The following is an 11030-nucleotide window of genomic DNA, read 5'->3' as shown; positions in this document are numbered from 1 at the left end:
CCCTTACCGGGGTGAAGAAAGGCACTGCAGGCCCTCCAAGACTTCCGCACAGTCCCCTAAGAAAGGTTTGGGTTCCTTCGTGGTGGCGCTGGGTGGTGGCATGGATGGAGAGAGCAAGGGAGGTCCAAGGCCCCATCATGCCCTTCGCGTGTCCCCTGTGTGGCTGTCAGCCAGTCCCCGAGTTCTGAGAGCTGTCATCCAACCCAAGGCGGGGGTCCTGGGAGTCCCCTGAACAGCCTGTGGCTGGGCAGAGCTGTCCTGTGGGCAGCAGAAATGTCCAGGGGCCTGAAGTGGCGGCAGCCTGTGCGCTGAGCCTCTTCACCTGGGGTCGGACATCGCAGGACGAGGGCATGATTGCAGCTTGAGGCCATACATGGCACCATGGGGACATATGCAGCAATGAGGAAGGCCCCAGGCCTGGCATTCCCAGGGCGGGCTGGGCGGGGGCAGGAGCTCACAGGAGCTCACAGAAGGCGGGAAACGACTTGGCCTCGGCCCTGGGCGGCCTCCTTCCTGGCAGATGGTGCTGGGAGGTGAAGGTAGGGGCTGTGTGGGATGGCAAGGCTGAGGGAGGGGACTGGGCCTGTGGACCAGGGCCACTGTGGTGACAGAGGTAAGAAGAAAGGAGCGTTGTCCAGCCGGAGGAGGAGTGTGGCGGTAGCCCCAGGCCTTTTCTGCCTTGGTGTCCAGGTCACCAGGAAGGAGACACCCTCCTGAGCTCCCAGGGGTCCAGGCCTCAGGAAGGACAGCGGGGGACAGACTGTAGCTTCAGTGGCCTGTGGTCCAGGCAGAGCGGCAAGGCCAGAGGTGGCAGGTGCTGGCCCTGAGGTGTGGAGATGGGTGTTGTCCCCGGGAAGAACAGGGTCCAGACCATCTTAGAAGCAGGGGACATTCTGCCTCGCTGCCGGCCGGCCTCCCCCTGCACCCTGCAGATTCCTGGCCGCCTCAGAACTTGGGCCAAGAGGCTGCAGCCGCCCCAGGCCCCTGCCCTCTGCGTGCCTTTGTTTTTCCTTTTTAAAATAAACACCCCAGCCCCCACCTTGTCCTTGGAGGCCCAGCGCCTGCGTCCTCCAGCTCCTCGCCTGGAACACAGGCCCGGATGGTGGCTCGGGGGACAAGCCAGCCCCATGTGCCAGCCTGGGAGTCGCACACAATGAACCCCACCATGGCCACTGCTTCCTTCTTTACAGCTGGTCTCCGTGTCCTGGAGGGGATCTCCCCTGCTGCCGGGGTGGCTTTGGACTCCTGGCTGCGGGTGCGCAGCCTCTCCCTCAGCCTCCCACGGAGCTGGGGTCCAGCCACAGGCGACCTGCTGCTGTTTCCCCAGAAATGGGGTGAGTCACAGCTTGTTCCCCCAAATATCCTGGTCCCACTCTTGCATGTCACTCAGCAGCCCTGTCCAGACTGGGCAGGGGACACTACTGTGCTCAGCGCCAGCTCTGCCGCCCCACCTGTTCCCACTCATGGAGAGGGGTCTGGCCCTGTGGCCCCACAGAGGCCACTGCCTTAGTCCCTTGTTCCTGGCCAGTAGCCTCAGGAGGGCGCACGGGCTGCCCACTGGACGCCCCTCATCACCACGGAGGCTCCTGGCCAAGTCACCTCCTGGCCCCAGCCCACCCCCATCCCAGGACCGGGGACTCCCTGGGGCCACCGAAGAACCCGGCTGTGACACACACACAAGCCAGCCAGGCAGCCAGGGGCGGCTGGTTCAGTTCAGTGAAATTTATTGTAGGTTGAAAAACTCAGCATTCCTGTGTTGAGTGTACAAAAAGGACACCAGGTGCTTAAGAAAATACGAGGGGACTGAAGATGCGACGCCTTTCAATTGTAACATTTTGGCAAAAGTGAAAAATTCTTGTAAACACCAACTCCATGGCTCAAAATAGTTTTTCTCCACAGTACAACATTAAAAGGAAAAAAACGTATCAATAAGTTAGACCATCTTTAATCAGAACTTTCGTCCATCAACCCCGAAGCACAACAGCTTCCTCCGAGGAGGCCGCAGACGCCCAGGAGAGGGGCCTGGAACGGGGCGGTGGAGGGCGGCTGGGCCTCCTTCAGCAAGTCCTTCCACCCCCCGAGGGAGGGGGCAGAGCCCGCCTGGGCCGCCCTCCCCACCCCAGATGCCAAACAAAATAACAGCTATTGAAACATGAAGGGTCGGGTCAGTTTCCTCAGAGATGTGGGGACCCCAGGGGTCCCAAAGGAAAGACTCTGGGGCGGGTGGGACATACGCAGGCGCCTCCACACAGGCGCCAGCTCTTTGGAAGCCACTGGGAGACACCCCCACAGTTTAGAAAAATAGACGCATCTGTGTTTACCCACCCGCCCTCCCGCCTCACTGCTGTGGACGGCAGCGCCCCCCACCGTGACTGACCCTGGTCACAGCTGCCCCCACCACATTCCCGAGTCATGGCTTCGCTTGGCCCTGAAAGTGAACACTCGCCTCGCCCCCCACACCTTGGAGGGGTCACATACACACACGCGCACGCACATGCGCGCGCGCGCGCACACACACACACATAGTCCCCTAATGCTTTGGGGGACACTAAGAGACTAGGCACAGCGACAAAGCAGCAATTGGGTTATCTGTGGAGCTTGTGCCCCAGAGAGGACAGATAGGGCGTGTCCTCGGGTTCCTGCAGCTCTGTCCACGGGGCCCCAGCCCCTCCCTGAGTGCAAGCCCCAGCGGTGGCCCTGCTGGCACAACCCCAGGACCTACAGGTGGATGGAGCCAGGGCCAGGGCACGGTCAGCAGCAAACCGCACGGCCCTGACGGCTCGGAACCGAGAGCAGCTGCGAAGGGAAAACCGAGGACCTTGGGACATCGTGCTGCCGCCGCCACCTTTAGCTTGTAGCACAACACACCCCCGGCCCTGAAACAGCAGGATGGGCGGGGGCCAGATCGCGGCCTCCTCGGCTCTGAGCAGCTTTCCAGGGGCCCTGGTAGAGTCCCCCTGACCGGAGCCTCAAAGGTGGCTTTGGAGCAGAGACCCTGCCCAGCCCACGGCCCTGGCCCACCAGCTCGGATTCTCCTGGGAAGTCCCCAGCGCTGTGCCTTCCGGTGGCGTCTTAATACTGCGGGAAAGGACACAGGGTAGCATCTAGACCCTGGATGTCCAAGGAGAGGGAGGCACAGGTTTAGAAAAAAAGATTTGCTTTCTCTTTTGTACAAAAATAGACTTGAGTCTCTAGCAGTAGCTAAAAGTGGCTGACATTGTATAAAACTAGAAAAGGCAGGCAGGCTGGCCTCCGGTCTTCGGTTGTGGCGAGAGGGGAAGTGGGACCTCGAGGTGGGCTTCCGTGGGCCTGGCCTGCATGGACTGCTGGGAGGCAGGGCGGGCCTGGGCCACCCCACTGGCGAGCATGGCGGGGCCTCCCTGACATCCGCGGTGCTGGCTCAGATGCGTACATCTCCCATCTCCCGTGTTTATTGTTTTAAATAAATCCTCTCTCCCACGCGCGCCCCCCAGCCCCTGGCACCCAGAGGGCCCGTGAGGTGGAGGGTGCCGGCTAGGGCCAGGCCTGCAGCTGCCGCTGGTCGTACTCGGCGATGAGCCTCTTGATGTGCGCCAGCTTGCTGTGCAGGTACTCGCAGCGGTGCTTCTCCTGGCTGTAGTTGGTGTTGGTCTGCGAGAGAGAGCCACGCAGGAGTCAGCCGCCCGCCCAGGGCTTGAGGCTGCCCAGGCATGCGGCCCCTGCTCGCCTGTGCCCAGCAGGTGAGGGTCCTCCTGGGACTGGGACCCTGTAGGCTGAGACGCAGCTCGTCCACCAGCAGAGCAGGGTCCCCCCAGCCAAGCCCAGTGGTGGCTGCCTTCCTAAAGACAGGGCCCCGAGGCCCCCCACCCCCTCCCCCGACCTAGGGCACCAGCTCCGCTCAGGACAGGCTCAGCCCCTCGGGTGGAGGAGGCACCCTGCGGATCAGAGATCCGAGTCCACCCTCCTGCTCCAGACTCATCTGGAACCTGGTGCGGCTGACCCCAACTGCCCAACACATGACTATTCACCTTTTTGATTTTTCGATATTCCTGCAGAATCTGCCCGCGAGTGGTCTAGAGGGACAACAGAACAGCACATGAGTCACGTCTGCATCTGAAGGAGGCCAGGCTGAGCCGCCCTCTCCGTGCTCTGCACAGCGTCAGAAAGAGCAGCGGCCATGTGGCGGACGTGCCCTGTGGGAGCTGGGGCAGCCTCCGGGGCAGAGCGGCTGCCTTCCCCCAAGCCCGGCGGGGTCTGTCCACAGTTCCGGGGCACAGGGGTGCTGTGGAGTGGCCACATGGGCTGCAGGAGGCGTGTGGGTCCCAAGCCCTCAGGGAGCCCCATCATCCCTCCGGTCCTCTGGAGTCAGACTGACCTCGGGCAGGGGACACAAACCTTGACCCTTACCAGGGCCAGCCCTGCAGTCGGGCAACCAGCTCTGAAAGGTGGCAAGTGGGGACAATCAGTGACTGGGTGCGGGGCCTGACGGAGGCTGTCGCTCAGCCAAACCTGTCAGGTCCTGACCCTTCTCACAGCCCGCCTGAGCACTTCCTCGTGAGGTCCGCCCCAGGGTCCCGCATCCCCAGCAGCCCCCGTGTCGCAGCAAGAATCCTGTCAGGTTGGTTTGGCCGGAATCCACCCCAGGTTCCCTCTCGGCCATTTTCCATCCTCTGAGGCCGGTTCCTTGCTCTGGCCCCCACCTGCCTGGGCTATGTGGAGGCTGAGCCCTGCTCCCTGCAAGCCTATGGTGGCTTCCAGGTGGCCCTGTCCCTTTTCCTTATCCTGCTTTAACAAGTGGCACTGAGTAGCTACTTCTTCCTGTAGCATTGCTAGGGCTGGCGCCCAGGGCCCTCATGCCAGCTAGCGCCCTGCCACCAAGCCACACCCAGCCAGCAACTTCCTTCCTCAACGAGATGCTTTTGCTGCGGAGGAGGCGCCATGTTCCTGAGCCCCGGGGCCAGGAATTCTGGGTCAGGGAGCTACAGGAGCCTCCACGCCCCCCCCCCCCAGTGCCCTCTGCCCTCTGCGATCACAGCAGTGGTGACAGGCTCTAGGTAGGGCCAGGCCTGTAGTCCTGCTCATGATGTGGGGTCCTGAGAGCCCCGGGTCCTGGGTTTGAGAAGGGGACCCACGCGCCTCAGCTCATCTTGCTCTTTTGCCTGCACAGGGGGCCGGTGGGCCCGGCTATCTGTGAGGACACCTGTGACGGGCTGGTTACTATCTGGCGCTGGCCGTGCGTGACACCAGGGAGGGCAACGCCTGTGTGTCCCCCGCCCCAGGGCACAGGCTCGGCAGGGACTCCTGGGAGGGCTGAGGGAGGCGGCGGCCCTACCTCGTACTCCTCGGAGCCCTGCGAGAGCTGCCGCAGCTGGGCATCCAGCTGTGTGAAGCGCCTCGTGATCTGCTCGATGCGGGCGTGCAGGTCGCGGTACTCGCTGTACTCGGCGTTGAAGTCGTTCTTGTAGCTCTGGCGCTGCTCGGAGGAGGAGATGGCCGCATATTTTCTAGAGAGGAAAGAAATGGGCCATCAGGGCTCAGGGGGCTCTTGAGGAGAGCCACCAATGGCCATCCCAGGACACCCCGGCCACAGCTGTGTCCTGGGATTCACAGAACAAACACGGAGCCAGCGGAGCCTCTGCCAAGCTGAGGAGCCGGGGACACTGGCCCCAGAGAAGCAGAGCCCCTCCCGAGGTACTCACAGCAGATAGTCTGGTGTCTCTGATGTGGACGAGGGCACGCTGGCGCTGCTGCAGGTCCCGTTCAGACCTGCAAGAGGAAGGCACAGCTGCTGGGTGTCCACGCTGCCCTGGGCGGGGCTGGGGCAGGCCCGTACCGCAGAGGCAGGGCAGAGCGGGTGCTGTGCCGAAGCCAGGTGGGAGCCAGGTCAGGAGGGTCTGAGGGGAGGGCAGGGCAGGCCAGAGCCCCACAGAGCACGTGCGCCCAGATGCTGCCTCAGGGACACCTACAGTGAGCAGCTGACAGGTCAGGGTGGCTGCGTCACTGCCCCTGTCCGGAGCTGGACAGCACCAGGCCTCTGCTGCTTCTACTGACAGCAGGTTAAAGGTCACTGAGCTGAAACAAATGGTCCCTGCCTGGCCTGGGTCCTGGGGTGGGTGTCCTGGTTTCTGGCCACAGATGCAGCCCCGCATCCTGCTCCTCCGACCAGGTGCTGGGCTGCGGCTTCTGCTGGAGAAGCAGGGGCCACACTGCTTGGAGGTCCCTGGGGTGAAGCTCAGGGACATGGGATCGACAACATGTGGTCCTTGAGGCAGAAGGGACCTAGTGAAGACCACGCAGTCCACACCCATACCTGGCGGCCAGTGTGCTGCCCTGGGCAGATCACACGACACCCCAAAGCCGCCGAGACCAGGGAGGGGAGGGAGAAGAGGCGCCCTCACCCCCACCCACATGCTGTGACCAGAATGAGGCTCATTTCCCGGGGCCTTTCTCTCCAGAACATGTTCTCCCTTCCCAGTACAGAAATGAGTGTGTCCCTTTGCGGTGTGGAGTGGGAAGGATGAAGTACCGCTCTGCCTGGCAGAGTGACCTCCCACTTCTTGGCCCTTCCCGTGGACCTTCGGGGACCCACGCTCTACTCCTGTAGGGCGAATGCCCGGTCAGAGGAGAGCGGCCTGGGCGTCTGCCAGGACAAGCAAGTTCCCCGAGCCGCGGTCCCAGACGCAGCTGAGGTGCCCACGGCCTGAAGGTGGCCCAGAGCTCGCTCCCTCTGCTCCCCTCCAGGCAGGGCTGCAGGGCAGCTCTTGGGACAGGCCCGTCCTCGGTGTGTATCCACACCCCTCTGAAAGTCCCCTCCAGGATGGCCACAAGTGGACAGAACAGTCTCCTCAGGGCTCTAAGCTGATATTCCCACCCTGAGCCACGCACGGCCATCCTCAGCCCACAGGGCACGAGTTGGACAGCTGTGCCAACATGTGAGGGGTGTGGCCAGCAAGGCATCTCTGCCATGGTGTAGCCCATGCTCCTGCCATGCCACGGGCAGCGTGAGCAGGGCCTCCCTGGGCATTCTGGAACAGGTGACTGCCGTATGCCAAGCCCAGCTGGCACCAGCTCATTTAACCCTCAAGATTTTCACCGGGTGGGATGACAAGTAGGCAAACCAAGGCTCAGGGCTAGCCTGACCCAGGGCAGGAGGGACCTTGAAGTCTGGCCCTTGCCAAACACTGTGGCCCCTGCGCCAAGCCCAGGCCCTGGTCGTGACCTGCTGAGCTGCTCTTGCCAAGGGGCTTCTTTGGGAACATGACCCAGCAGCTTCTCTCCCATCTCTCCACCGGCTTTGTCCTCTGCTCCTGGGCGGGGGCCCTGGGACCTACCCTGCACCCGGACCAACCTGGGCCCTGGAGACAGCGGGCTCTGCGCTGGCACGGCTGCTGGTGCCATGCCGCACTTCCCTTTTAATTGTTTGGCTGGGGATGGAAGGAGGGCCCAGCAGCACTCCAGCCCCCGCTGGCCCCGCCCCCTCCCTGCTGCTCGCACAGGGTCTCCCAGGTCTGACCTGCACCTGGCAGGACCCTGCAGGGCTCCTATTCCTCTGTTCCTGGCAGAGGCTGGGGAGGTGTGGCCTTCCTGGGTGCAGTGGGACAATTCATCAAAGCCACAGTCCCAGGAACCCCCGCCTGGGATCATGCCCAGAGAAACAATGCTGAAGTAGCAACAGGCAGCACAGCCCGGCTGCCCTGGCCAGCCAGTGTTGGGGAGCAAGGTGGCCACTTCGGATGCCACTGCCCTAGGAGGCCCCACCCCGTGTGGCTGCTCAGCGTCTGAATGAGGCTGGCGTGGTGCACTGTGCTAGTCCACGCTGCTCTCTACAAATCAGCAGGAACCAGGGGTCACTGAGCTGGACAGGCCACTGCCTGCTCGGCTCAAGTCTCCAGGGCTGTGATCTTGGGCACTAGGTATAGAAGACTTCACTGCCAGCCCTGCCTTTCTGGAGAGTACCGTGCTGGCCCACATCACCCCTCGGTGGCCCAACACTGATTCCCCATCACAAAGTTTCCTCTGTTGGGCCGGGTGTGGCCCAGTGCCTGAGCCCCTGCCCAGCATGCAAGGCCCAGAGGGTCCCCTGCTCAGCACAGGGCCTGGCATGTTTCACTCCCTGGTCCTGTCGCTCGGAACCCGTTTCTGGGTCCCCTAGGGCTTCCCACCCCTGCCAGGAGACCCTGCAATGCCTTCTAAATCCTTCCTGCATGTGCCCAAACCCAGCTCCTCCACAAGCCACACAAGCTGACCACAGCCCAGGTGCTGTCCTCTCCACCCTGGGTCTGCCTGGGTGGGGCTGGCTTCCCTGTCCCTCTACTTCCTTCCCTGGGCCCCAGCAGCCCCCAGCACCCCTGCTGCCTCTCAGCAGCCAAGAGTCTCCTGCAGCGTGTTCCTCTCCACACTGATCCCCTTCTGTGAGCCCTGCTCCCTGCTGGTCTGTGGCCCGCACACGGGCAGTGAAAGCAGCACCAGGCCTCAGCCCTGGGGGCTCCCCAAACCCTCACACCAAAGGGGCAGACGGAGGAACAGCCGCTAGGACACAGCGGCCACAGGCTGCACATGCGGGGAGCCTGACAGGCCTCGCGGGCAGCATGGCCAGCCTCCCTCAGACTCTAGCAGCCTGGACCTGCATGACACCCTGCAAGTGAGGGCGAGTGGGGGCACCCACCTGGGGCATCGGGCGGAGCTCTGTGGGTGGCAGGAGCGTGATCTGGCAGCTGGGTCCGGTGCCTGTCCTCGGCCGCCCTCTCCTTGTCTTTGTGCTTCTTGGATTTCTTCTTGGGTTTGCTGCGGGCAGGGCTGTCGTGGGGCCTGTCGGGCTGGGTGTAGTCCGTCAGCAGGGGGAGACCAAGGTGAGTGGCAGGGCTGGGGGCAGCGGCCTCCCCACGCTTACTGTCCTGGCCACTGTGGCCCAGGTCATTGCTAACATCGGTCAGGGGGTCATGGGCCCGCGGGGGCTCCAGTCGCGGAGGCAGATGGGCACTGGAGCTGAGGGTGTCCGTGCTAGTCGGCGGCCCTGGGGTGGGCAGGAGGGCCTCGCGGCCATTGGGCACACTCAGTTTCCCGTTGAGGGCAGGCTGGGCTCTCTGGGCGAAGTGCGATATCCTGGGTTTCTTGTTGGCCAGGGGGTCAATGAAATCAGGTGGCTGTGGCCGTTTCTGCAAAGAAAGGGCAATGATTTTACAAGGAGCCCGGGAGCCACCAGGCGGCACCAGGCCCAGGGAGACCCAGCACCTGTAATGCACCCTCTGGCCACACGGGGGCGCCCGGACCCTGGGTCAGGACTTGGCAGCCAGAGCTCGCCAGCCTGGTGGCCAAGCCTCCAGGCACAGGAGCCTCACAGAGGCAGGCGGACAGGGTGCCAGAAGGGGTCCTCTGGCTCACAGGGGAGACCCACCCCCCTCCTGCGCTTCACACCCAGTCAGCTGCTACCTGAGGGGGCGAGGCCGAGCTGCCAAGCTCGCCCGGGAGGCTGGCGGCCACGGGGTCTCCAGGCAGACTGGTGCTCTGTGGCTGGCACAGCTTGCTGTAAGAAGTGGAGGGAGGGCAGGTCAGAGGACTCGGCAGCGGTGCCCGATGGAGTGACCCCCTGGCCAGAAAGTCCAGGTAGAGGTGCCCCCCAAAACCACTCCAAAAAATGAGAGCTGGGCCGGGTGCAGTGCGGAGTGGGGGAGCCCGGGGGGTGGTGGGAGCCCAGGGAAGTGGAGGAGCCCTGGGAGTGGGGAAGCCAGGGGCGGCAGGGAACAGCCTTAGGGCCTCTGGACCAGCTGGCACAGGAGGACACCCCTTGGTGCCACTGAGGTCTGAGCGTGGCCCCCGAGGCTTCTGTGTGGCGTTTGGTCCCCACTGTAAAAGGACGACAGAAACTGAATCTGCCTGCGGCTCCTCAGGTGGCCTCTGGGGAGTGACTAGGGTTAGTTAAGGGCATCAGGATGGAGCCCCCACAATTGAGTCCTGGGTAGAGGGGGAGACCAGAAAACAGACACAAACGCACACACCCTTCTTCTCAATATGGGACGGTTTGCACTGCTGCAGGCCCTGCCAGCAAAAAGCTGTCACTAGATGCAGGCCCCAACTCCACACTCCAGAACCATGAGCCAAATTAACCTCCTCTCTAGACAGTTGCCCAGCCTGAGGGATTTTGTTTCAGTGTCCTGCACCCAGAGGAGGGTAGTTCACTGCCTCTTCATTTACATGGAGATGAGGAGCACATAACAATGACCTGACACTTAGGGCACAAGCTGAGTCTTGCTGGGGACTCCAGTGTTCACAGCAGCGTCACTCATCACAGGCAAAAGATGAAAACCACCCAACTGCCCATCAACAGATGCCTGGATCAGCACAGCGTGGTCCAGTCACCTGGCGGAACAGCACGGACGAACCTGAAAAGCACGATGCTGAGTGACAAGAGCCCTACACAAAAGGCCACACAGCATGTGCTTCCACTGACATGAAATATTCTGAACAGGCGAATCCACAGGGATAGGACACACATGAGTGGCTGCCAGGGGCTGGGAGAGGTGTGGGAGTGACTGCTGATGGGGATGGGGTTTTTTGGGGGGTGGGTGATGAGACGGCTCTGGAATAGCAGTGATGCCTCACAGGTTCGAATGTTCTCTGATGGTTCACATTAGATGGGTGACTTGTGTTACATAAATTGCATCTCAATAAAGTTGTTATTCCTTTGTAATATCCTCGGGGAGAAAAGACAAGAAATAACCTCACTTTCATGAAAAAAGAACATCATGCTGCCAAAAAGCAACAGGAAAAGACTCTTAGAAACTAGAAGTAATGGCAGGACAACAACAGGCTAAGAGAAGCTGAAGAAATCTCCCAAAATTATGAGAGAAAGAAAAGCAGGGAAGACACAGGGCCACCCAGCACCACGGCCCCCTAGTGGCAGAATTAGAGAAAGCAGGAGGGAAGGGCAGTGGCGTCTTTTCTGGACCACACAGGCAGGGGATGGAGGGAACAGCCGCCACCCACCACCCGCCACCCGCCACCCAGAGCTCCTGCCTGCATGCCTGTGATGGCATGGGTGGATGAGAAAGGGC

General features: G+C 62.1%; 1 protein-coding gene across 2 annotated transcripts in view; it reads right to left on the bottom strand.

Moving 5' to 3' along the window:
* Positions 1-3418: 3418 nt before the first annotated feature.
* Positions 3419-11030, bottom strand: part of Ell (elongation factor for RNA polymerase II) — a 63285-nt gene continuing 55673 nt past the window's right edge. For both annotated transcript variants that reach the window (XM_026389780.2, XM_026389781.2), the window contains exons 7-12: positions 9409-9502; positions 8645-9134; positions 5679-5745; positions 5312-5483; positions 4008-4052; positions 3419-3630 (exon numbers count right to left, since the gene is read on the bottom strand). In XM_026389780.2, the coding sequence (XP_026245565.2) occupies positions 3514-3630; positions 4008-4052; positions 5312-5483; positions 5679-5745; positions 8645-9134; positions 9409-9502 (985 nt within the window). In that variant the 3' untranslated portion in view covers positions 3419-3513. The remainder of the gene's footprint in view (positions 3631-4007; positions 4053-5311; positions 5484-5678; positions 5746-8644; positions 9135-9408; positions 9503-11030) is intronic.

The sequence above is a fragment of the Urocitellus parryii genome, chromosome 3, assembly GCF_045843805.1.
Source record: "Urocitellus parryii isolate mUroPar1 chromosome 3, mUroPar1.hap1, whole genome shotgun sequence".
In the NCBI taxonomy this organism is placed as follows: Eukaryota; Metazoa; Chordata; class Mammalia; order Rodentia; family Sciuridae; genus Urocitellus; species Urocitellus parryii.
Note: the sequence above shows the minus strand (reverse complement) of the source record. Positions and strands in the feature narration are given on the sequence as shown.